This window comes from Colias eurytheme, chromosome 17, assembly GCF_061535395.1.
Source record: "Colias eurytheme isolate Ceu_HAF_F1 chromosome 17, ilColEury1 Martin Lab GWU primary, whole genome shotgun sequence".
Classification (NCBI taxonomy): Eukaryota; Metazoa; Arthropoda; class Insecta; order Lepidoptera; family Pieridae; genus Colias; species Colias eurytheme.
In genome coordinates, this window is record NC_142996.1 from 1501966 (window position 1) to 1529415 (window position 27450).

The following is a 27450-nucleotide window of genomic DNA, read 5'->3' on the forward strand; positions in this document are numbered from 1 at the left end:
GATATTTACTTTTTTTATGTCTGGCGAAAAATGTAATTTCCATGATAATTTTCTTTTGACTACACGGACGAAGCTGCTATTATTTACATAAATACAATTACTGATATGTTATCTTCAATCTTTATTAGTAATAATTAAATTAAATATCTCTAAATCAGAACTGAAAGATATAATTAGAATTCCAATAATATAATCATTTTATCGGATATATTGATAGAAGCCATTTATCAATCATTTCAATCTTATGATGATCTATTTGTCATTTTAATATTATATTTTTTTGTTTAATCTTGTAGTTATATGAATTAATCTAATATATAAAATTCCCCTGTCACAATGTTAGTTACCATACTCCTCCAAAACGACTGGACCGATTCTCATGAAATTTTCTGAGAATCAGCCAACATCTATTTTTCATACCCCTAAGCTTACCCCTAAGTGATACCACAACGTTTGCCGGGACGGCTACAGACTAATGTTATATTTTCCATATACATTTCTATTTTATAGGATTATCTACTATGAAATCATTAGATTGCATTTGATTTTAAAGGTACCTAATTTCTCACTTATCACTAATTTGATATCCAATAAATTGCCATCAAATTATTAAAACCTGCATTTTACAGTTATTGCATAATATTTAAGAAGTAGTGATGCTCTTTTTATTTCATCAAATCGAATTTTCAATTTATGTAATTTTGAATGAGTTAACCATTTCTACGTTACTATTGAATACACAATATGGACTCAGATAATATTAAATGGTGTACACATGGCATTTCTGGCGTAGGTCTGGACTTTCACTGCCATTGTCATTTCTGCTATTTCATGGAAAAAATAAGGTTTGTGTTAAGAAACTGGTGGCTATAAGTGTCCCAACTTGATTCAGGTAGCAAGTACAAGCAAGCAAGTTGTACGCATAGAGACAGGTAAATAAAAAAACAAACAATGAATGAAGTAGAAGAAATGAATAGGTACACACCTTGTGAAATAATTTATACAGGACTTAAATTATATAATATGCTACGAAATATATTATAATATTATATAGGTACTGAAACATACATAAAAAATAGTTTTTTTTTGTATAAATTAATTTTTAGTTTAATCCAGTCCAATAATCGAATATCTCAGTGTGCACTAAGGACTATTCAATGAAATCATTCATGTCATGTCATTCGTCAATCAAAATTCAATTCCTATATTCGGAAGTAGATACACCAGGAGCAATCTGTTTAAATTGTTTTGAATAATATTTACGCAGTTAATTATATTAGAATTATACGTTATCAAACTATTTGACTAGCATAAAATATAAAGGAAACGTATGTTTATTTGTAATCCATCTTTAATATAAAAAGGTATGGTAAGTTTGTCTGTCTGTACAGTGAAACTATATTGTGAAGTGTATACTACCTACATCAAAGATTTAAGCTGTGTTTAAATACTATTCAGAACACATTTTCTTTATATTGATAGATCATAGACCCATTTTTTTAAATCGCATTATTTTTCATTTTTCAAAAGAATACCGCTAAATTTGAAAAATACCACGTGTTTTTGTTGCGTACCACAAACAAAGCCGCAAAATTGAACTATGTAGTTTACATTCTTCAGGTCAAAGACACATTTTTCCGTTATTTACCTTAACCGTGATCTTAGTTGATTAATTTATAAATTACTTAAATAATTTTATAAGCAGCTGTTGCCACACGCACGTGGTCATGTTTATGTGTGTATGCCATTGATAATAATATTTGTGTGTGTGCGTAATGTTTTGACGCTGTTGGGTTAGGTAATAGGTTACATTGATGAGCTTAAGCGGGCGTTTAACGTGTCTCCAACCGAATGAATAGAAGAGATGACATAATGTGATTGTACATAACATGAGTTCATTGTCCGCTCTATGTAGAGCTCTGTTTCCATTCAATGAACTAACTAAACGGTTTCGCTCTCAACGCTTTTACTCAATGATTAATTGATGATCTTGTGAATTAGAAATAGTCATAGAATAAATAAATAAAATAAATAATAAATATTATAGGACATTATTACACAAATCGACCTAGTCCCACAATAAGCTCAATTAAGGCTTGTGTTGTGGGTACTAGGCGACGATAAATATAATATTTAATAATTTATCTATTTATACTGCCTATTATATTATTTTTTATTTTATTTCTGGTTTAAGTTTTTTCTTTTTTTCCATTTTTTTGGTTCCATCTGCTTTCTGGGTTCTGGCAGAATAAACAGCGTCATGAGTCAGCCGACTCATGACATATGCTGAGCCAGGACCCTTTCACAGCCATAACACTTATTAGCAACCTATTTACTTATTTATTTATTATGTATTAAATTGTCATGTGTTTGGTGTTTTTTATTTGTATTTTTTCTATGTTAAGTATTGTGATTGTCAGTTGTAATAATGTGTTATTTTTGTGAATAAATGTTTGTCTATTGTCTATTGTCTAATAAATACATATATAGATAATAACACCCAGACCCAAGAACAAATAATTGAGTTCATCACACAAATATTTGCCCTGACCGGGGATCGAACCCGGGACCGTCGGCTCAGTAGGCAGTTACTTTACCACTGCGCCAACCGCGTCGTCAAATGAATGAAAGTCAATTTATGATTGGTTTCTCATAATTGATCACCTTCGTTTCAAATTAGTGGAAAAAGTAATTACTTAATAGACAGAAATGTTCTCATTATCTAATTATCGCACATTCATGGAATCCAAAAACAAGATAAACTCTACACAGAACTTAGATAATATGCTACCTGTATTTCTAAGTAAACATAAATCGCTGCGCTTATGGAACGTAACCAGTCCTCAACACGTGAGCTCACAATTTAAACACACGTGCAAGTCACGCACACACACCCATCCATGACGCAGATGGCTCTGGGCCGCGGGGGGAAGCGCGGGGGCTTGGTGAGGGGGGTGTAGAAAAACGTAAGCTTATATAGGACGCGCGAACGCATCACAAACCAGTTCAATTTCAAACGGAAACAAAGACACATCCAAGAGGTAGACTTCGGAAATACATACGTAATGGGTATGTATTCTTGACCTTAGATAAAATTTGTTTCATAATTAATCGCTTGTTAGTTGTTTTGTTTTTAATCTAATCTATTTTTAGTTGCTTCCGAGTTCCGATTTCCTAGTTTTGATAATTTTGGGTCAAATTTTAACTGTGTTAAACTGTACTACAGGGGGTTTACTCCATTCCATTCCCATGTCCCAATCATGAAAATTCTCTTTCCGGTGTATTAAATTTTATCGTATCCTTATTATTTACAATAAATGTTCCAATCTTCTTGAAATACTTGTCACCTTACGCAATTAACAATCTAGCATTGAGTCGAGATAATTCTAACCATCTGCAATGCTAGGGATTTCCCCTATGCCAACAACATTATCAGTCCTTTTAAATAGTTCTCTTATCTCTATAACATTTATCTGTAGGTATATATGTGAAATGTATCATCCTTAGCGACTATAATACCATCAATTGGTTTACAATTGACCCCTAATTGAGTATCATGCGCGTTCGTCGTGACATGGGGCACTAATACCATATTCATTCTGAACAAAAACCTAAGTACTAAAAGCATTTCGGTGTCTCGCATATTTCAGTACGTATGATCATTAAATTTATTTCTCAGTAACAATGTAACCATTCTTAATTATTGTTTGTTAAATATGATTCGGAGAAACGTTTAGCGTCGCATATTTCTGGGTTATTACAACACCATCCTTAATGAATTATGACGCATTGATATGGATACTTATTACCTACTTTAATAGTTTGCAGCCTTGCCAATATTTAATGCTTTGAAATCGCAATCTAAATGTGTACTGGGTATGGAAAAATTGGTGACATTGGGAATTCTGGAATCATTTGCGTCATAGGATGGTGGGGTGCGTCACGATGTCATCGTACTTGTACGTACAGATTTATCTGTAGTTCCGTTTGGTATATTTAAAGTACTTTTGGCACGTATCATACTTATATTAATAATTGGTACCTACATGGACTTCAAAGTAAGTCGGCTATTTTTAGAATCGGAACTCGGGGAATTTTGGCATCTTGATAATTTTATGGCTTCCAGTACAGACAGTTAGGACGTAGGTAGGTAGATATATTGTATAAGTATGGATAATATATACAGTCGAATCGTTCCAGATTTAGATATTTTTTGAGGCTTCGCCAAGCACTTGGAAACTATTTCTATCGAATACGATCATCGCATTTTAGGAAATTTCTTGCTTTCATAGTTCGTACATTTTATCTTAGGCCATCTTTATTTTTATTTGTTCCTTTTACTAACGATTGACTTCTTTTTCAGATACGTTGAATATAAAACCGTTAAGTAAGGCCAATGAGTGGTCTCTGGACGCGTCGGCCGGCGCGGAGACCGCTCGGGAGGCGGTGCAGACTCCCGCAGACATCGCTTCGACCTCGAGCGAAGAGCGCGCCATCCGCCGCGTTATGGGCCGCTGGGGCGCCGAGTGGTTGAGCTGACTCGGCTCCGAGTACAAGTCAACTGGGCCCCAGTGGCCCTCGGAGCACCCCCTGCCGCCACCACGGTGGGGGGCCCCGCGCCCAGCTGTGGAACTGTCCCTGCAGCAGTATGAGGACCTAGTTGCCAAAGCTGAGGCAATAGTGAGCCGACTAGCGGTCTCCGAGAACTATGATTCCGTCAACAACTTCATCACCCTCTACGAATCTTACATGGCTTCTCCTGACGAGACGTTAGCTGACTTCTTCCCCAAATACAACCCTCCGATCCGCGCGCACAAACATACTTGCGTGGGACTGGGCATGGAGACGATTAAGCGTTTGAAAGTCCTCGAAAAGGATTTCCCTGGAATCACAAAGGCAATGATGCTGGTTTCTTGTGATGAGAATATTCAAGATCTGGTCGACTACGCAACGGCGTCCCCAGGCCCTCAGGGCTTTTTGATTGAAACGGAGAAAGACCACGTGATGCTCTGTATCCACATTCGGGTCGCGGGAAGGCCTGGTGTCTTCCTGTCGGACCTTGGATACCACATCGCGCGTGTGGTCACTGTTATGGCGGATCGATGCTACCCACATACTGGTAAGTTTAATTTCATGCTTAATTAACAAATATTTCTTTTTATTATTTTGTATCAATCATTTTTGTTCGATAACAAAAACTAACTAACTTCACCATTGAAATTATTATCTTACTCATAAAACGACAAAGTTATTGCATTGTAAAATCTTTATATCAAACAACTAGTCGTACAAAAATACGAGAAAAGCATCCACAGATAAATAACCTCTTTTTTTCTACAGGCTGGTTCACCCAATCGGACGAGCCTCACAGCCGCAAGGAGTACAACTACCAGCTCAACTTGAGCAACCCCAACTACGTGGAGTGGCATGAGAGGGACACTAGAGGTGCCAGCGTCAAGGAGCGACTATCTCTTATCTACGTCGCCAAGCCTTACCTCACTGCTGTCAGTGTTACTGAGAAGAGGAATCTCGTGTGGGATATGAGGTAAGAAATAAGAATTGACTTTTTGTTACCCTATAGCATTTTTTACCAGGCCGCCAGAAGAGAGCTTACGCGTATGGGTTGTTCCAATGAATACGCTGTGAAAATATTGGAATTGACCAGCTATAAAACTTATCATTTCAAAATAGCGATAAAATATTACGGGGCTTTTCATTCAAATACGTTCACAATTAACATTTATTTTTACGGGAAATAGATTTTACTGCACTGAATAACAAAAATGACATGAATTCACATACTTTTTTCCTATGGAACATACCGAATCTTTCAGGACCAATTTCCTGAATAAACTCAACACGTATTAACCATCACATTACATTTTCCAGGAGTCTTTTGGCGCGTAATCTCAAAGGTCACTTGACGGCCGGTATCTACTTCCCGGTGAAGGAGAAGGACCAACAGTTCACCATGTTCTTCGACGGCCACAACGGCAAGCAACGCAAGAAGCTCAAGTTCGAGTCCTTCTTGGAGTTGCAAAAGGTGAGGATCCACAAAACGAAGTAAATACAGTTTGATCCGTTGGGTATCGAGCTGAATTGATATGATTTGAAAATATTTGCCCGATAAAGAATTTTAAATTCGTGTTAACACAAATATTATGTTTTCTTTGGTAGTTCAGATGCCGGAGTCAGCTAGTGTCATTTTGATTTCAAGCAACCGCATATTTACATTTTAAATTGCCTTCTTTTTTGCATAATTGCGCATAGAAACAAATTCGATTTGCACCAAAAATCATCATTTATTTCACACGTCTATTTCTCAATAACTAATGAAATATTTCCTAATTCCAGATACCAGACGATTTAGTGGATGACGTAGAGCAATGTAACGAACAACTCAGAATGAGGGACGGGGAGCTCCTCTCCATCTTGAAGAAGTTGGCTTCCATCATGGCTGACGAGGACTACATGGTTGAACTTCTGGAAATCAACAAGAAGATCGTTGAACTGTCCGCTGGAGACCAGTAGACAAGTAGACTAGTAGAATAGTAGACTAGTGCCTTAGTTCGGCTCAATGGGGCTAATAAAAATGTAGTGAAAATTTGTTTGTTTTATTTTGTAACCTGAAAATATTTGTGGGACATTTAAACTGTTTTATAGGGTAGATGTTTCAAAAAACAATTGCTATAATGATAGAAAATATTTCTCTTTTTTATTTTTTGTTCGAAAATATTTTTTGTATTTCTTAAATGCATTATTAGATTGGATTGGATATATAAGTAACGCAGTCAATAATTATTTATTTTGCGAAATAGTACACAGTACACACTTTGAGACATATCCTTCAACGACTGCAGTTCGTAAAACTGATGAAAATACAATTTATAACTTACTTTATAACTATACAAGAAAATGTCTCAAAATATTGTAAAAAAAGAAACAGCCGAATGTAACAAAATGTTATTAGTTAAAGTTATACAGTTAACTCGACTTCAAAACTTTGTTTCAAACCCACATAAACTGAACTGATTTTATGAAATTTACAGAGAGACCGTAGCCCTTACTTCATACAAATAAAATATTTTGAACAATGTAGGTAAGGTGCATTGGGGTAATTCCGGTCACGGGGTAAATACGTATATTATGTTAAATTAATACGTAACTATCGATAGATTAAGCAAATATGTATGCTATTAATATCAAACCTATATATCTTCATGCCCTTCCTTCACGATACTTATGATAAAGCGATGCTCTAAAGTGGTGTTCACAATGTTCTGAAATTACCCCTCATCCGAAATTCCCCCAATGCTTTTGTATATAAAACTTTTGTATATTGGCATGTGTTTTTTCTACGATTCTACGCTAATATTATATTTGGATGGAAATTTTTGATTTTCAGTTTTTAATAGGAGGGTAAAATTTTTAAGAATTTATGCTTGAAACAGAATATTATGTCTTAGTACCTACTTTTAACATTTGTTGAAATGATACTTCTTTATGGGGGTTGGAAAAAAATTTAGAGTAACATTTTTTCGTTACGCGTGATATTTTTCCGTTACGCGCCATCTTTTTCTTAAACCTACCACGCGTGATTCGACATATTTCTGCATTATCTTGCATAATAAATTATTTTTTGAAAAATAGGGTCATAAAGAAGTTTCACTTCTTACGTGTGTACACTAGTACACGCACACTTTTTTTTGTCTCCACCAGTAGTCGTAATCAGCGACTCGTAGAGTTTGTAAGTTTTCTTAATCTGACACTAGATGGCGTTAGGTGCATACCGGGAAAGTTACATTACAATGTAAATGTAAGGATTTGTACATGATTTGTATAACTTTTTTTAAATCTTTGAAAGAATATTTTAACCTGATTTATGTAATTAAAGTACGAGTTTACACATTGTGTATGTTCATATCTACGACTACGTAAAAAGCAGCACCCTGGCAGATTTTTTAATTAAAAATTAAAACGCAAGCGTAAATTTTGATGAATAATAACAGCTTTTTTATATAGTTTAGATAAGTAATAACTAATATCAATCGTAAATTAAAATGCGTATATTTTCAAGTTGTATGTTAGTGTCAAGTGGTTGGTATATTACAAAATCGATACAAATAAATTATAATTATTTTTCAGTACAGTCAACGGGTAATAGCCATCAAGGCTGGTGCGCCTCATGTGGTTCCATTTAAATTTGACCCAGATCTTAATAGTTTGAGTTATTCTCAATAACGTAATTAATTAACTTCATCTTCATCACTTATCACTAATCGAAGTAGATTTTTTGTATGTAACTGTAATACTAGCTTTCCGCCGGCGGCTTCGCCCGCGATTTCAAAGAAAAACCCGCATAGTTTCCGTTTGCGTGGGATTTCCGATATAAAACCTATCATTTGTGTTAATCCAAGTTACCCTCTATATGTGTGCTAAATTTCATTGTAATCGGTTCAGTAACAGCATAGGTAACAGTGCGTGAAAGAGTAACAAACACACACATCCTCACAAACTTTCGCATTTATAATATTAGTAAGATAATAGTATTAGTATAGGATCATATGTCATTGAATAAATTAGATAAACTTCTGTTTAAAATTTTTATAAACGTAGATATTAAAACAAACAAGCTGCAATTTGTATGAATTATTTATATATTTTTTTACACCAATCTAAGACCTTGGCCTTGCCGCTGTTCTAGGAATCCTGAATAAAAACAGTATTTTAATTACACATGCTAGAAAAATAACACTTCATGAGTTTCATAATTAAGATATTGTTGCACGAGGTTCAAAATTATAAGAAAAACCTTACTTTTTATTATTAATTTTCACTTAATTTAATGTAGGTAGAGTCTTCGACTCTAGGCTCTATAATATTGTAAATTTACAAATTCATTAAAATTATTTAAATTGTAAGTATAATTCGAGAAATTTATTCTTCTTTTTGGTTCTTTGTCAGTGGATAGCATAATAATATGTGAGACTGCATAATGAGAGGTTTCAGCTGCACGTTCTACAGGGTGATTCATAAACGATTTTCAGGAATGGTATTTTTGGATTACATTTCAAGTAAAATTTATTTTCCTAATAATAACACGGTATTACGTCCTGAATCCTGATTAAAAACACAATTTTTTTTTTTTTCAATTAAACACTATTGGAAACGCAATGCAGGTACCTACTGCTCTAAAAATCGTGCCTGAGTAAAGGCAAAGACAGAGCTTCACTACATAGTATGAAACAAAGTAGCTTTCTCTATCCCTATGTATGGTTAAATCTTTAAAACTACACAACGGATTTTGATGATTTGATGAGGTTTTTTTTAATAAAAACGAGTGATTCACGAGGAAGGTTTTAGTATGTATATTGTATAACTTAGGTAATAGGTTTGGACAAAGTGGGCGAAGCCGCGGGTGGAAAGCTAGTAAATATAAATAACAATAAGAAATAAAACGTAACAAGGTGTCGAAAACAGATGATACAGCCTCATGTTTCGAAGGGCACGTGGTTCTGCAGCCTGCAGGAAGATTCTTTTTATACAGAGTGTGGAAATTAGCAAACGATTATTTTTTTAAACGATTAATATAAACTTCTGTATAATTTGTGCATATACATATACATTGTAATGATGTGAATGCAAATTTATATAGCATTGAATCATACACAGATAAGAAAGAAACAGTTTAAGAGCAATTATGGTAGGTACTTAAAAATATAATAAGAAGGTTGACGCGAATAAATATTTAAGGCTAACCTTAGTAATAAAGTAAACGACTGAAATGACATAAGGTCATACTGAGACGAAACGAAGATATATAGAGTCAATACCCTCGAAATGTCAAAAAGAAGGTATATAACCACAGTATTACAATTATTTACTGATTAAATTTGTAAACAAGTAATAAATGATAACATTTAGGTACTATTGAAATTCAAAACTATTTCATATTATTTTTGTTTAGTTAAATATTTTGTATGTGTATCTTAATGGGCATTGGGCGTGTCTGTTTTGTCTCTTTAAAACAAATTATTTGTAAATAAAACAATGCTTGTTATCACGTTCATTAGTTAATATATTATTTAGGTTATAAGTACAGAAGATAAATAATTAATAAATCGAATAATCACTGTTATTTATTCTATTTTGCGCGGGGAATTTTAGGCGCCGCGGCCGCATTGATTATAAATTCTCTGAATTTAATAGATTTTAGATAAGTTAACCGTATTGCGTAGGTATTTAGGCATTTGTAAAATAAAAACAATTTACATACAAATATCTGTCCTTATAAATGCAAAAAATAAAAAATAAACCGCAGCCATTTTCACCAAAGCGCGCGCTGTCAAAGTGAATATGTCGATTCGAATTGTCAATGCACGTCTCATTCATCAATGAATAACTGCAACAAATAAATTCATGCGTGTTTATATCGGTTTTACGATAAGCCGCGTGGTCAACAATGGGTCCGCATGATTTTCAGGCATGCGCAGAAACTACGGCGTCTACGTAGCACGTGCTAAAAATCGATGAGGAAACGTTATTTATTTACAGCGCGGCGCGGTATCGGTATTCGGATAGCAGGTATCGTTATTGGGTATTTGTACTTTTTTACACTTATTTGACGAGTTTTGAATGTAAACTACTTTTTTTAATGTGTGCTGTTGCTGTGCAACGATTGCTAGGTCGTAATGTTTAATTTAGATTAAATGTTATAAGTACATTGTGCACGTAAAAGATGACGGGAATATTAAAGAAATCCTAAATTAAAACTATCTTTTACATGATTACTACGTTAGATATTATTCGTTTCGCCTTACCATGTTTACGCTACGCTATCTTATCACAGTTAGCAAAGCAACTATGAAATCCTATTATAAAGCAACGCTTAAACTTCAATTTAAACAATTATAGCAGATTTTTATTGTCATTACATCATTTAGCTCCAAAAACTAGAAAGTTAGTGTAATATTCGATACCACACATACCGATACCAATCGTTTTGATGTCGAGTATCGCACATCACTAGCGCGACGTATAATAAAGCGGCCACGAGCGAGCACAACAATCAGTTTGTCTGTATCCGTTGCTACGAGAAGCGACTCGCACAGGGCGCGGCTTCGGCACCTGTTTTTCTTTTTTTATTTGGCTGCTAGCCGTTGTATGGGTAAGTTGACGTATTCATTTATCATATTGAGTTATAGTGCCGATTTAGTGTTGTGCTTTTCTAATATTTTTTCTATCGCTCGATATATTTTACGATGAAACGCGCGGCGATATGTGGCATGGCGTACGGAATTTGTTTTCTTGCGGATATAAACAAAGCGATCCGGTTATTTCTGCTATAAAATTGTTAATTTAGTACATAACAAACATTACTAAATTTATATGTATTTATTTGTTCATATTTCATGAGGAAAAATAATTCTTAAAACGTTCGATAGCTCTATTTTATTTCCGCAGACGGCTGCGATTTTGATGTTGCGGGTGCGGATAAATGAAAATCCATATACATATCGATTAAAAAAGTACGCAACTGTAAAACACATGCAGCAGAATATAAAATAAATATTGTATGCATTCGTTATCTGCGAAATGCTATGAATATAAAGTAGGCAGATAGTGACGTATAGAGCCTCGTTGTGAAATGTAATTAAGTTTAAGTGCCAGTTGATACCATGGTTACTGGAAACCGTCGTGAAAGTGAACTGAAAGGTGAAAGGTATTGCCTATATAGGACAAGAAATTATAACATAAATAAATATTTTATACACATTTATTACGTACTAGTTTAACTACGTAGGTAACTGAAGTGCGCATCCTGATAAAAGAGCTATGAAATTTTCATTCCATTTTCAAAAATTGATTTGTTTTTTTTTGCTTCTTAAATTAATATGGATTTATTTATTGACGTGAAAAATAAACGATTTCAATGTTTAATTTAAGGTGCGATCGAATGTACTAGTTTTTGCCAGACGGAGCCGCAAATTGGTTCGATTTAGCCAGACAATTTTAGCGCAGTTCAATCCAGATGTTACTATACAACATAAAACCCGTATTGTCAGGTTTACCTATATGATATCAAAGTTTATATTGTAGGGAGTTTATATTTACAAAATAACATACTTACCTAAATAAATAATAATCAATACCTTTTATTATTAAACAAGTGAACAAAACACATTTTTAAAGATTGCGAAATATTTATTGCATAACAAAATTTCCGATAATCGCAATAGTTTCAGGAAAATCAAACACACACACACATATATATCGAAGGCTGTTTGTCATTGTTTTAACAATTCACGGCACGTCACGAGATCACGTGCGAGATAAGGAGTTCTCAAAAACCGTGACGTAACTGAATAAAATACATTTGCAATAACGTGACTAGGTCTATCTGGGAAAGGACCTTCGTCACGAACAAAACACAATAAAAAACAATAATAAGACGTCATTTATTTTTAAACTTCACAGTTTACAGATTTCTTGCCTTACCTAATCTACATATATAGGTACCTACCTATCTATGATAGGTACAATACGCAATTACGAGTTATACAATTATTATCGATTATATATTTAAACAGTAACTTAATAAAGAGTGGTCATAAATATATAAATTATAAAACGATATTTTACTAATTACGTTAGTATATTATTAAAATTTAAATCAAAGTGATGAACCAATTATAAAAGATAATACGATTATAGTCTGTCCACTATAAGAATTGCTTTTTGACAGCTCGACGGGTGATACCAGAAGTGATGTTCAAAAGATTATCGATTGTGATACCATTTCAATTATAAATTCAAAATATTATCATAAATCGAATCAGGTACGTAAATAATAATTACAACGTAAACGTACTAATAATATATGTAATAATAAGACCACATATCTATGCATTGTATGTTAAAACTAAACTAAACTAATATTTTATTTTTTATTGGTTTCTATCTTACAATTTGGTTGTCTTTACGTTTAAATTATATAACATAATAGAAGAGTTTTTCTGTATCGGATATATTTTACAGAGTATTTCTATCGATTATTTTAATCTATCGACCCATCATTGAATAATTCTGTGTAGACATCACTAAGTGGGCGGAACCTGTCCATGAAGAACGATAATTATTTGTATGACATTTTAAAATAGACAATACAATCCTTCATAGGCGTGCAGCTGTCAAAAAGCAAATAATATAATGGACAGAGTATAATTTAAAAATTGTTTCCCACAGATTATACTCATATATTACAGTGAAAGCCGAAGTCATTTTAATTGATACAGATAATAAAATGCATTATATCGTAACGGCCAGACGGTCGTTAATATTTAATGTCTATAAAATATTTACTGCGTTCTGCTCTTTTTCAGTTATTATGGATCGTAAAATCTTAAACGGATATAGGTACATAGTTATTTTTATTGGGGAAACTGATAAAGTGTCAGTTTTATTTTATTAAAGCTTTATTTTAATTTGCGATACTACTTATTGATATGCATTTTGGAAAACATATGGTACACTGTTCGCTCTTGTAGAGTTATTATTGTTACAAATCATAACTTTATTTGCAATATGTACATATCTTTACTTGATGAAAAAGTCAAATAAATAATAAATAACGCTATACAGCTTGTCTAGACTGGCCAATTTAGGATTCATTTCGATAGGGATTCGTGGCTATTATTTATTCCGTGATGCAGGGGAGGAAAATTAAAGGGTAGGGGTGGAGAGAACCGTCTACTCTCTACAGAACTTGAACGTTTTAGATATGTATAGAATATATATTTTTTTTTTTCGATTACTTTGTTTCTAATTTTGTACAAATTCTCTCCGTTTGTAGAGAGTGCCTAAAATGGGTTTTGGTTCTATTTTTTGGATAATTTAATACTTAGTCTATAATGCTTATATTTGTCTGTATTATATAGTATGGTGTATTAGATCATTTCTATACAAATGATAAATGATACTGCTTGGCACTCTATGTAAAAATTGATATTTATTCGCGAGAAATTGGGTCGACTAGGTATGTTTCAAGATTTGATTTCTTGCCAACAAATGCAAGCATGCAAGAGTTTAACCTTATTGGGATTTTTATTTTTACATAAGTTAATTATATAGTAGTCTGTAGTATAGTAAGAACTAGGGTTGGAAAGTTTTAAGTTTAAATAACATAATTAAATTTGTACATACCTATAAAATAATTCTTCTTCTTCTCTTAACTAATGGCTCCACTATAAAATAATTTTAGATTACCTATAATGAACTAAATAACAATACATACAAGATATTTCTTTTATTCATATGAGCTCAGCGTGATATAACTGATAAATTAGTCATTAATTACAATGACAATGTAGGAAACCCCGCCAATAAATAATGATCTGTCAATGACGTGCGATTTGGCGGGAATTGTATTATTTTTAATTCTGTGAGTATTTTACTTGACACTGGCAAGTTGTCATATATTTATGAAAAAGAAGAAAAAAAATATGAGTAGTGCTGACCGCTTTTTTTTTGCTTTCGGAGTGTTGCCCTGCGCAACTGCGAAATTCCAATTACCAGTCGTGTGACTTACAATCTGTTATAGAATGTTCAAGGCGGTCAAGTGATCATTGAATGCCCTTACATCACGTGTAGGAAGGCTGATGACACAATGGCCTACTTGCGGTCTCGTGCCGTGAAACGTGCTGCCAAATCTGGAACGAGGGCTTTTGTTCGACGGTTAGAAATGCTTTGAATATATTTTGTAGTAACAGCCGATTGGATTAATGAATGGTTTCTCATTATTTACGCTTGATGACGTTTCGATAGCGTTGTATTGTTTTCGTTGAGAAGTTTGTCTAGTTTTTTTCACTCTTATAAAATTCTCTGAGGTAAAGAAAATTCGCAAAGTATTAGTTAAGTTATCAGATATGAAATAAGATATGAACTGTCTTAAAAATTGGAATGCTAGAAATATTCTAAGAAATAAAAATGTGCATTTTATTGCATCTCGATTGAACCATTGTTGTTGAGAAGAATTGAAGGAATAAAATGCAGACAGCGGTTTGTGTTTCGTTGTTTTGTGGTAGAAATGCAAATGGCGGGAAATGGGCGGGAAACAATAACTTTAAATTCTTTCTTGTCTGAACCGTTTTGTGTTTTAATTATTTTATTCAGCTATGAATAATCTATAGTTTACAAAAGCGCGAAAGTCCTTTATTAGGATTCTTTATTCATTCAATGTAGAAAGAAAAAATTCTTTAATTAATATTTGTGATTAATAACTTAAAATGTTAGCATAATAAAAACGCTGAAGCGCTAAAGCTTGAGTAAACTCAAGTTGCGCGTGCAAACTTCATAATTAAAAGTTCATTGTATTGAGCACAGGGCATTAATCCCGTTATGTTGCAAAAATTGCATTTCTTTGTTAGCGCAACGTTATCGCTATCAATCTCTTTACGGCCAGTGATAAATACAATCTGCGTTCATCGTTACAGATAATCAATGTTTTATTATCTATGCTTTGGCACAGATAAGATAAGTTAACGTCATGACAACCTATAATAATATACATAATTATGTTTTAAATTAATTTTATATAATTGGGAAAAGCAACATTAATCCGTTTTTCAATTAATTATATAATACAATGTTTAAAGTACGTTTCTAAAAACTATTCGAACTGAATTCGTATCGATTTTCAACGTGTAGGTACTCCAATTCATTTATCAAATGGTCCAGGACAGGACAAATATAGTTATGGAAGTGTTTTAATCACTTTCCCGTAAATTCCGCTTGCTTTGGATTGTATTCAATAATAACTGAACACCTACACAACACCCACGGTTTCTGACTTTCTGCCTACGTGTTATAACATTTTTCGTAGAATTTTCTCTATGTTACGCAGACATTTTCTTGCCTAGAATAGCCTTAAAGGTTAAGCCCACGTCATATTTTGTTTTAATGTAAATAAAATGGAAGTGTTAGTAATAAGAATTATTAATGGCTCTTTATTGAATGAGCGTTAAAGAAATTAAGAAGTAGGGTCAACCGGGGCAAATGCAACTATGGGGCTATGGCAACTAGTTATCATAACTATTTTATTAGAGTTGTTGTAATAAATCGCCACCTATGATTCAATAACTCAACGACTAATAAATCTTACAAGTAATAGATGGTGCCCCTACGATGAAAACTATTTGATTGATAGGCCATTTTGTCAAACCGCTATTTTGAAGTTGGTGTGCGTAAAAACAGGTGTCGAGTTTTGCAGACAAAAAAATTGTTTAGGACTGATTTTTTGCAGGTGTTTTTGATTGGACACGATTATCACAAGCCGTTAAGCATATTTCATTTATATTTTTAGTGCGTTAGTTGACTCTATTTTGTGTTATTGATGCAGTTACAATTGCCTCATGAAAATTTCACTGTGGGGTTATTGCAACTGTGAGGTTAGTTACAATAGCCCCTTATATTTTTGTATGAAACTAAAAACACTAGTGATGTGATAGTGTCGATATTTTTATTATGTATCCTTCTTGGTAGTCAAAATATATTTTCTTTATGATTAATTAAAGAAGAACCATCGATTATTTCTTCGATATTATACCCAGAGACGGGTTCATAAGTAAAATTCAAATTAGATAAAGCGTGGTTAAAGAATATAAGTAACTAAAAACGATAGGTAGGATAGTTCTGTGATTGTTCAAGTAATTTTTAGTAAACGGTTGATTGACTAATAAACGTATTTTGTTTGGTTTACGTTTTTAACAATATTTAACACAAAGAATATTATTTGTTCTGATTAAAAACTAAAATTGACTTAGTAGGTAGTACACTGTTATTTTTTTTGTTGCGATTTAAAGTGGTAAATCAAAGTAGGTACATGAGTTTTTCCTCTAAATAATGCGGCGCCATCTACGATCGCAACGTTATTGTATAGATAACGTTATTGTATATATATAGAATAATAAAAATATATCGATGAATAAGTTTTTTGCATTCCCCACACTAATTCTCTAACAAATAGTCGCATTTGCCCCACAATCAGAAAAATAAGATTTTTCCTGAAAACTCGTTCTTGCTACACGGTAATCCAGTTCAAAATCCTATGAATAACATGAAATCTCATAAATTTATTCTATATTCGTTGTTTTATATGAAATAGAAGAAGAGCTATGGCAGTTAGTTGCATTTACCCCCGACTAGGGGTTAATGTAACTTTTTCTACCAATTTTAGGAAATATTCTCACTACCAGTTATTTATAAGACTACTGTATTGCTTGATTGGTTGAAAATAATCTTGAATAAATACAAAAATCACTAAATGGGTCAAATAAATGACAAAATATAAAAGGAGATAACTGCAACCGATCAAACTTGAAACTTGTTATTTTTTAGTTGCATTTGCCCCGGTTGACCCTATTAATTTTTATTGTTTGTGGATGAATGAAATGGATTCATTATTATGAGTCATCACTTTGCTGACTGTTATTATATAAAATAATAATTTATCTAGTTCGGATTACTTATACAATTTTCTTATTTAATTTAAAAAGAGGCTGTTAATCTGAAAATCCATACTCAACAGTCATTAAAAAAAAGTTGAACCATAGACATAATGGCGGGAAAAGCATAGAGATGATAGAGACGAGATTCATTATGTGTCGGCATTTCTTTAGCTTGACTCATGAGTTGTAACCAGGCGATTACATGTTTCCTGGTACACAAAGATACTTGCGTACATATGACTCAGGTCATACGTCATTCGAGTATTTAGCAAATTGCTTGATCCACAGCCACTGAACGTTGAGCGATAGGTAAAAGTTCAATGAATCATGATGTATGTAGATTTCTTTATTACAGCGCTGATGGTTCAGCATTTGCTGATTGCTGTACCTTTGACGTTTACTTTTCTTTCTAAATGATGATACATTAGCAAACTAGAGCAAAACGAATAATATTCTAAATACCTATTATACTTTTTACTTTTCTACATTCTTTATTTTCATCATAATTTTACGCTCTCAAAAATTTGTTGCTTCCTACAAAATATGTATTCAGTATTCTATATTATCCCGTCAAAGCAGCAGCTACAAATGTGAAATGAGCAAACAATTTCCATTTACAGTTTAAACCGTGATTTAATTTTCCAATTTACACCCTCCATAACTCATGCTCGATGCACAAATATTTGGTAATTTGCAGTTCAATTTTAACTGGCCTTCTCTCTAATTATGTTGAACCAATTTTAGATTGAGTGCGCAAATAACCTCGGCTGTGTGATAACATCTAATGATCTAGATTGTATATAGACAGACTATTTAGATAGACCGCAAGGCTGTTTTTATTGCACGTTCGTTTTAATTAATGGTCCGGGAGCCAGCAGCAGATTTTATGACCAAGTTCCTCTCAAGCGGTAATTAGTAAAATGCATCAAAGTATAGTATTATGAAGCCTCGTGAACGTCAGCTGGAGCTCGGTTGGGGGGAAGAGCGGTTGTAGCCTCCCGTATCAGCTGACGGTTTTTCATATATATTTATCCACAGTTACATATAAGCTATCATCAGGTAAATTTTTGTTTGAGAGGAAATAACGGAAAATAAAATTTTCTTTAAATTTAACTTTCATGTTCGAGACACCAGCTGACGTATAATACACCATGTTGTAACCAGCTGACTATTTTTTTTCGTTGAGATATTGGGTTAGCTACAATTTGACAAATTTTTAGCTGAGAGGAAATGAATGAATGAATGTATTTTTTTTCCTATGTGCGTGGGAGGCTACAACCGCTCACCCCCCCAACCGAGCGCCAGCTGACGTTCACGAGGCTTTATAATACTATACTCTCATGCGTCTGACGAATTATCTCTTGAGAGGAAATAGTTAACCAAATTTGCACCTGGCTCCCTAACCATAAGGGCTTGGTGATTAACGTTAACTAGGCTAGCTTGCGGTTTCACTCGTCTGGTACGGTAAAAAGCTTGTTGTAATACTAGAGACGATCTCTTGTACCAAATTTAATGTATGAATATTAAAAACTAACAAAAATCGATCTTACCATATTATTATATATCCTATAACTTATAAGTAGGTACTTATTATTATAAAAATTACTGCGACGTTATTTCAATATATTTAACGAATAGTTTATGATGTTAGAATCACGCTTGCAATCACCGACAATGTTTCCTTTAAAATTCGCAGAACAAGTATTCAGAATTAACTTCACTACATTGTAATCAACGAGATTGGATCATTATTACTTTACTAGGAAAAAACACTAAAGAACACAAATCCTAAGTCACTTTCATATCTCCAAGCTTAACTAAGATAAGAGTTTTAATTTTTTACTAAGTCATAAATGCCAACTCGGAAAATAAGCAAAAAAAACATACCTAGTTACTTAATAACTAAATTTTTACAAACATAACTATAAACCATGAATTATTATGTATATTATTAATATACTATTGAGTATTATTAAATAATGGTAACATGACATGACTTCCCGGAATACAACATTTTTCTATGAAAACTTATTAATTACCAAAATGTTCTTGAAAAGAGATACGTCATACAATAATCAATGACAATAATGGGTTCGAAATTATACTTCGCGGAATTTATTTTTTACTAAACATAATAAGTAATATAGTTTTATAGCAGGAAATAGCTACAGACAATTATTATTTTTTAGGCTTCCATTAAAGTTATTACGCGCTGAAAGTCATACAACGACCTTTGTAATATGTATAGTAATAGGTAACTTTTAAACCATATTTCACTTTGAATTGAGTTAAAGTTCCGTCAACTCAATATGTAGTTTGCATGATTGCCTGAAACTTGCCTGCCTGGGTCGGGGAGATGTGAATTTGTATGACAATTCAATTCTATTTTTCTAAAAACCTAAGAAGAGGTCGCAAGTAAATGATAGAATTTGTATAAAGTGCTATGAAAACAAATTCCTCGGTAGTATTCGCCTTGCCAATATATCGATAGTATCTCTTAATCACAGACGAATAATAATATACTACGTATACAATCTTAATGTAAACTCGATGTAAGAGTATTTTATGTGAGGATGTGTTATGCATTAGGTGTATGTAGCGCAAGATCGGATTATTTATGATGTTTTGAGAATAGAACTGTTGGAATTCATAACATCTGGTAAATTGCTCTCTTTTATCGTTCTCACACATAAGTACAAGATACTATAATACGATTGGAAGTAATTTAACAGAGTTTATGCATTTCCTTTAGAAGTAATTGTGATACTGTAGGATTTTTTATGTGTTGTAGTAATTGATAGAGGAGAAACATAGAAATAACAAGAAATATCATTGCAGAGCGTGAAAAATCGTCAGCACTGGTGTTAGAGAAGCGTGAGGCGCTCGCCAAGGTAGAAGCGACCTACGAGCGTGTCCGAGACGATGCTCGGCCGAGTTCCAGGGCGGAGGCCGAGGCGGCCGGGCCTTCCGTGGGCCGCTGGGGCGCGGAGTGGCCGAGTTGACTCGCTTCGGTTGCGGGCGACCGCGAGCCGCCCGACCGGCATCTGACCGCACCCCTGCCGCCCGCGAGATGGGCGCAGTCTCGCAAGCCGCTGGCGCTCTCGGCGAGCTCGCACGAGCAGCTCGCCACCGAGGCGGAAACCGTCCTCCGCTGCCTGCTCGTCACCGACAACTACGACTCCGTCAACAACTTCCTGTCCCTGTACGACGAGTTCCACCGCACGGAGCACGCGCTGTACGACGTGTTCCAGAAGTACTCGCCGCCGATCAGGAGCAAGAAGCACACGTGCGTCGGCCTCGGCATAGAGCTGATCAGACGGTTGCGGGGGTTGGACAAGAGGTTCCGCGGCTTCACTGCGGCGATGAGCCTGGTGTCGTGTGAAGAGGCGGTGGTCGACGTGCACGAGTACGTGACGAGCGGACAGGGGCCAGAGAGCGTGGTGACCGCGGAGAAGGAGCACGTGATGGTAGCCGTGCAGATCGCGGTGGACGGCCGGCCCGGCGTCATGCTGGCGGACCCCGGCTACCACGTGCCGAGAATCGTCACAGTCATGGCAGATCGCGCTTATCCTCATACTGGTATGTAGCACTTTAATTGTGTATATTCTTTAATCAATTTATTTCTGATGTGGGTGTCAATATATTGTTGAGATGCTAAAAGAACAAAACCCTTTATCGTTATATACAGGAACACACAGCAGTCCAACATGATTTAACGTTACTTGCGCCAATTTATGTGTTCGAATAAATAACCTTCAAATAGAGCTCTTTTATTACTTCGAATTTTTATGATGATTAACTATTGCGGTATAAAGTACAAGAACTGCAAGATAAAATCTATGAAATTGTCGAGAATAAAGCCAAATGCATTGAAATTTTCAACAGCGCACGAATAATGCATACATTTGTATCTTCTACTTCCGACTGCAATGTGCACTATAGGTACATAACTGCAGTTTCGTTGCTCTGACCTAAAATGTGGCCGTTTATCTCAATTCTACGAATGGATGTGGAACACCCACACTCCGACATTTTAAAGAATTATGAACCAGATATAAAAGGGTTAACAAATATTTATTCGGGATCACTTAATTACAATTTTCATTTGTTGGCTTTTGTGAAGCTTTTACCTTTTAACTTTTCATGTAAATACCGGCTGTAGACAGTTGTGTGTTTATACTTTATAGGCACTTAAAATAATTTCATTTAGTAATCAAGTTAACAGCTTTAATGTACATAATATGTGAGTAGGTAATGAATACGTAGCTACAATGTTTTCTCAATTCACTTTGAGCTTTTGAAACGGGAGCTTTACTTATTCTAAAAGAAAATCGATTTTATTATCAAACAAGTCAAAAGACATGGGTCTTCGCTCAAGTTCTGAAATAAAGGTCTATATACAATTTGTTTATTCATTAAAATAACAATACAAGATTTAACACTTAAATAGTACACAGCTCTATCTAAGCCATAGAAAATTTCAGTTCCCACAAATACCAAATAAGCCAATTAAAATCATTCATGGTCATTCTAAGTCAATACAAGTCTGAAAGTATAAAATTATACAATATATTATATATAATTGTACAATTTCCCTACGCCAAAAGTAGTCTGACACAAGCCAATTTCCACAGGTTGGTTCACACAGTCAGACGAGCCACACTGCCGCAAGGAATACGAGTACAGCTTCAACCCGCAGAACAGCAACTACGTGGAGTGGCACGAGCGGGAGACGCGCGCCGGAACTGTCAAGTACCAGACCTCGTTAGTGTATGTCGCCAGACCATATCTGGATGGTGTTAACGTCACTGAGAGGAGAAACTTGGTGTATAACTTCAGGTCTGTTTAGCTTAAATATTTGTTTTCACTTCTAGTTATTTTTTTAAGAATACTGTGTTACCTTTCTAAATATTTGCCTTATTATCAATGTTCATCTATTTTTATCAAGTGTTAATTTTGCTATCGAAACGAAATGGGATAGGTTATTCCCACATTTTCAAGTTTCGGTCAAATTTTAAACTGAATTTTAATTATCTTCAAGTTTCTTCCATGATAAATGCTATTTGTTTTTCGTTCACTTTAAAATAAAACAAAATATCTCCCTCCAGGAGTCTCCTCGCGCGGGACCAAAAGGGCCACTTGACCGCGGGTCTGTACTTCCCCGTGGGAGGGAAAGGGAAGGACGCTGTGTTCACACTCTTCTTCGACAATGGAGAGAAAAGGAAGACGAAGTATAAGTTCAGCATTTTCTCCGATCCTAATAATGTGAGTATTTCTCATTTATTGATTTCTTTAAACGTAACGTGGTAAAAAAACAACTGTTTTGCTTTAGCAGCAAAACAGTTGTTTTTTTAAAGCTAAAGCTACTTTTCATAACGTTTTAGGATATTATGATATAAGGTTGGTACTGTGTATTAGTTACCATAAAAAAATCTAAAAAAAAATGAAAAGAAAATTGAAATGGTAGGTAACTGTTGTTTAGGACGATGTACGGCGTCTGTTGGTTTCAAAATAAAAGTCCATGATAAAGGACCTTTTAACAGTTCAATGACATATGACTTTGCGATTACAAAGAAAAGAGATTAACAAAGGCATTCATTTGTCCAGGCCGTTTATACTGATCTGCTTAAAGGTCAGTTGAGTTCATGACATACAATACTCTATTTATAACGTGGCACATTGAAAAAACATATTTTCTATAGTGTAGGCTTCTGTTTATAATCTTCTTAGATTACTAAATCGGATTTTTTTATAATCTTCTTAGATTACGACGATTAGAATAAAGACATTATCTATACTAATATTATAAAGCTGAAGAGTTTGTTTGAACGCGCTAATCTCGGGAACTACTAGTCCGATTTGAAAAATTCTTTCGGTATTAGATAGCTCATTTATCGAGGAAGACTATATAGGCTATATATCATCACGCTACGATCAACAGAAGTGGAGCCACGGGGGTGAAACCGCGCGGAGCAGCTAGTATTCATATAAAAAGATGAATCGTAAAACTTACATTTAGATAAATTTTCGAATAGGAGCAAATTAAACGTATCATAAATAAAGATCGACATTCCTTTCGCACATTAATCAATAGAAGTATAAACAACTAATTAAAACTAAAAAGCATTAAAACTGTGACAAGTTAAAAAACAAAGAAAAATGGCGACAAAAAGCATTATGTACACTGTTTTGATAAGGACTTCTGCGAAGAGTCGTGTGTCCCGCAAAATGTCAACACGTGGCTTCGATAACAATGCAGTTACTTGTAAATGTATTTAATTATGCTGTTTAGTCACAAGATTGTAAATAAACTATTTATGATTGATAGTTTTCTTGATAATATGGTAATTATTACGCGTGAACCTAGTTTTTATACCCTGTGGATTATAAGAAACAGTATTCTTCTTTCTTACGATTACAATTAAAGGTTTAAGTATCTAATTATTAAATAATTCTCATGGTATTATTTTTAAATAACTTTCAACGCAAAAGAGCCCAAAAATTTGCTCCGTTTTTTTATGATATTATAAAGAAAGGTACCTAGTCAAAAAGTGGCTACGTTCACATCAGGTAGTCATATATTATATTACTCTATGAGGTAGTCTTTACCGGTACTTAATCTGTCATTCTCCAATTTCGTTGGGGCTTATGGGTAAATAAGACCTCTGCATCCAACGTTCATTTTAATTAAAATCTTCCAAGTATTCATTAAGGATAATTAATGTTTTTTAAGTTCAACTTTTGAAGTGGTTAATTATAATTTCTAAGGCTCGGTCGCTGAATATAATGTAGGACTGTATAATTATCACTTTTTGTATAACCAACGAACAGTTTAGAAGAAAAAGTCAATACCTACAGCAGTAAAAAATCAATACGATAGTAATTAGGTACGCTAGTGTTTTGCGATAAAAAGACTTTAAAAATTACACGTGTATTCAATGCACAACAAAAGACGCAATTTACATTTTAATAATTTATCAAATGGAAATCAGAGGTCTTTGTAAACGTACAATTTGAGTTTGCGACATTATGTTTATTATTCAAAACATGTTGTCATGAAATTACAGGTCTTTGAAGATTCTTAGAACATAAGAGAAGTTAATGATAAGCCGCGTCCAGACCGGCTGAGCGCGGCTCGCGAGCCGCGCTCAGACTTCCTGCTCGCGAGCCGTGGCACCAGAGCTATTTGTGAAAAGTTCCGAGCCGCGCTCGCGAGCCAAGGTGAGCCGGTTTGAGCATTCAGTTTATCTCCGTATAACGATGGAAAACCACGTTTTATTAGCTGCTGCGGCGCTTGTGTTGTCTGGATATATCATAAAAAAAAGAAAAAAGAAACAAAAAATCTGGATTAAAAAATTGTACCAAAGCCGAAACCAATACGGTAACAGTTTGTTAAAGGAACAGGAACTCGCTTGTTTTTATTTAAATGATCTGGATCTTTCGAATCCAATAACATTTTGAAGCTTCCGTAAAGTTGTATTAAGCGAATACTGTCTTCTTTATCCATTTTTGATTCTGGCTCGCGAGCGTCGTTATGTCCGTCCACACCGGGCGAGCAGCTCAGACTGAGCCGCCTTTGAGCATCGCCAAAAACCGACAACGCATGGCTCGGGGCTGAGCGGCGCTCGGCCGAGCCAACGTGCGCCCGAGGAAGCCCGAGCGCCGTCCACACCGGCCGAACTATTGGCTCGCGAGCGGGACTCGCGAGCCGCGCTCGGTCGGTCTGGACGCGGCTATTCACGATTATCTTAAATTTTTTATTTATTTATTACTCTGTATTTAAATAATTTTAAACCCCCATGGTATGCATTAAATATTTGAATAGGTAGATAACTTATCTATAGGTACCTACTTATTATTATTAATCTGAAGTTCAAACCAACAAACGACTTGTTTGTTTTGTTTGAACGCGCTAATCTCAGGAAGAGCTAGATCTATTTCATAAATTCTTTCATCATTGGATATTATACATGATCCCTTAGACTATAAACCCGGACCTCTATTATAAACATTCTTAATTAGATCCTCTTGTTACAGATACCAAACACAATCCTAGAAGAAGTGGAACTATGCAACAACCAGATGAACTACAAGGAGGGTGAACTCCTGACCGTCATCTGCAAGCTCGCGAGGGTGCTCGCGGACCAGTCCTTCATCGACCAAGTTCTGGAGATCAATGACGAAATCTGCCGCATGTGCCTCTGACAGTCACCGAGTGTCGGCGAACACAAAATGGCCGACGGAGAACATATTCAATTATCTTAATTTTGAACTGTATTCCAATTTTAAATTTTTAAATATATCCAAGATGTATTATATTTTAATAATTTTGCGTATTAAATTGTTTATCTATGTTATAGGTATTGGTTTTGGGTTAATGGGATTAAATTAGTAGATTAGTTCCTTGGTTTCATGACAGTTAATTTAATTAAATATATTATCCCCAAAATTATGTGGTTTTATTTGATTTGCAATCAATATTAAATCAACATAAATATTAACATTAGGTTGATAAAGAATGATAAGATGTGAAGGATCACAAGGCTGAAAACGTGATATTTATTTATTTAATAATAATAGACTCACGTATCTGAATTGTCCAATCATCACCTATTTATGTAATCGTTATCTTATTATCGCTATCCTATACTTTGATAACGATTACAGATCTTTAAAATAATATTGATTCTTGGTCAAGATTTCACAATTACCTATAAATTATTCAAATAATAAGTCAAAATTGATATACATTTTTCTAAGAAGAATGTAATTTTTTAAGCTCGGTAAAGAAATTAAACAATTTTCAACTCTAATGTAAATACGATATGTACTTGAAAATATGGTGGCTCTTATATTATATCTCGTAAAACATGGTGGCTTATAATCCTTTTTGATAATGTATTTAAATCGTAGTTTTAAGTTAATTGCAATGTCGCATAACCCGCTAGCTATAGCCATGAGCCAGCATGATGGATTTATTTATGGCCTAAACCTTAATAAGAGGTATTTCTCCATACTGAGAAATTATACAGGCTGTGACAGTGTTACAGTGTGTGACAGTGTTATCAATATAAATTTATAAGAAAAAAGGTATCAAAATAAAACACCGTCATAATATTCACTAATTTATTTCTATAGATCACACGAATGACATTGGTTCCTTAAGGTGATTGCTACGATCTGTTCCCAGCCAATGTCCCGCTAGATGGCGCTGAATTCTACATTTCTAGTTTATTTGAGTTTTTGCGTAATTGGAATAGTCATCAAACCTAGGAATAGTCATGGCGGTTACTGAATATTATATTTTATTGAAATATGTTATATCATTGCCTTAAAATCCACCCAATTCGGTAAAATTATGCGTTTTAACATCTGTCATTGCATACAGGGTCGTTTACACACACAGACGTATACAAAAATGATAAAGATTTAACTCTAGATGGCGTGAATGTAAAGCGCGTCACACACGGTGAAGATACTACCTATAATATTTTATCTAATCTAGTAATATTTTATATTACAGTATCTTAAGGTATCCGGTATCAGCGTTCTGACCATCATTTTTCTTTTTTCGCTGTAGAACCGCCATCCTGTTACAAATGACCCACAAAGGAGAATGACCACGGGTGGTATCGGTAAAATTTTAGTTGTGCCACGTATTCGTTATATTGTTAATTCCTATTTGTATTTATAATGATCATATGTATCAATATTAAGTCTTAACTAAACCGGATAAATTGAAATAATAGTAAAAGTTTTTCTTTTGAAACATGTATGACTACGTATGGAATCGGTAAAATACTAGTTGTGTCACGTGTTCGTGATATTGTTAATTCCTATTTGTATTTATAATGATCATATTTATCACTATTAAGTTGTAATTATACCGAATAAATAGAAATAAAAGTAAAAGTTTTGTTTTGACACATACCTATATCTATCTCTC

The 27450-nt window shown here is 34.2% G+C and overlaps 2 protein-coding genes and 1 long non-coding RNA gene across 3 annotated transcripts; all 3 read left to right on the top strand.

Moving 5' to 3' along the window:
- Window positions 1-2952: 2952 nt before the first annotated feature.
- On the top strand, window positions 2953-6604 carry LOC149900997 (uncharacterized). Its single transcript, XM_090111760.1, has 5 exons — window positions 2953-3069; window positions 4364-5119; window positions 5341-5545; window positions 5890-6043; window positions 6355-6604. The coding sequence occupies exons 2-5, from the start codon at window positions 4750-4752 to the stop codon at window positions 6529-6531; spliced, it is 906 nt and encodes a 301-aa protein (XP_089967886.1). The 5' UTR covers window positions 2953-3069; window positions 4364-4749; the 3' UTR covers window positions 6532-6604.
- A 4472-nt stretch (window positions 6605-11076) lies between these two features.
- Window positions 11077-20508, top strand: LOC149900998 (uncharacterized). Its single transcript, XR_016457663.1, has 2 exons — window positions 11077-11167; window positions 20343-20508. It is a non-coding gene; the product is annotated as an uncharacterized LOC149900998 (long non-coding RNA).
- Window positions 20507-25953, top strand: LOC149900999 (uncharacterized; the record flags this gene model as incomplete). The annotated part of the gene is made up of 4 exons (XM_090111988.1): window positions 20507-21083; window positions 22139-22343; window positions 22613-22769; window positions 25542-25953. Coding segments are annotated over 4 exons (1107 nt in total), but the record flags the coding sequence as incomplete, so codon positions are not given.
- Between the last annotated feature and the right edge of the window lie 1497 nt (window positions 25954-27450).

What these genes read in the sequence shown, in the direction of transcription:
- LOC149900997 (XM_090111760.1), top strand. Translation starts at nt 4,750, where the DNA reads ATGGCTTCTCCTGACGAGACGTTAGCTGACTTCTTCCCCAAATACAAC. An exon ending in AATCTCGTGTGGGATATGAG is followed by an intron (nt 5,546 to 5,889) that starts GTAAGAAATAAG and finishes TACATTTTCCAG; the next exon opens with GAGTCTTTTGGCGCGTAATC. An exon ending in CCTTCTTGGAGTTGCAAAAG is followed by an intron (nt 6,044 to 6,354) that starts GTGAGGATCCAC and finishes TCCTAATTCCAG; the next exon opens with ATACCAGACGATTTAGTGGA.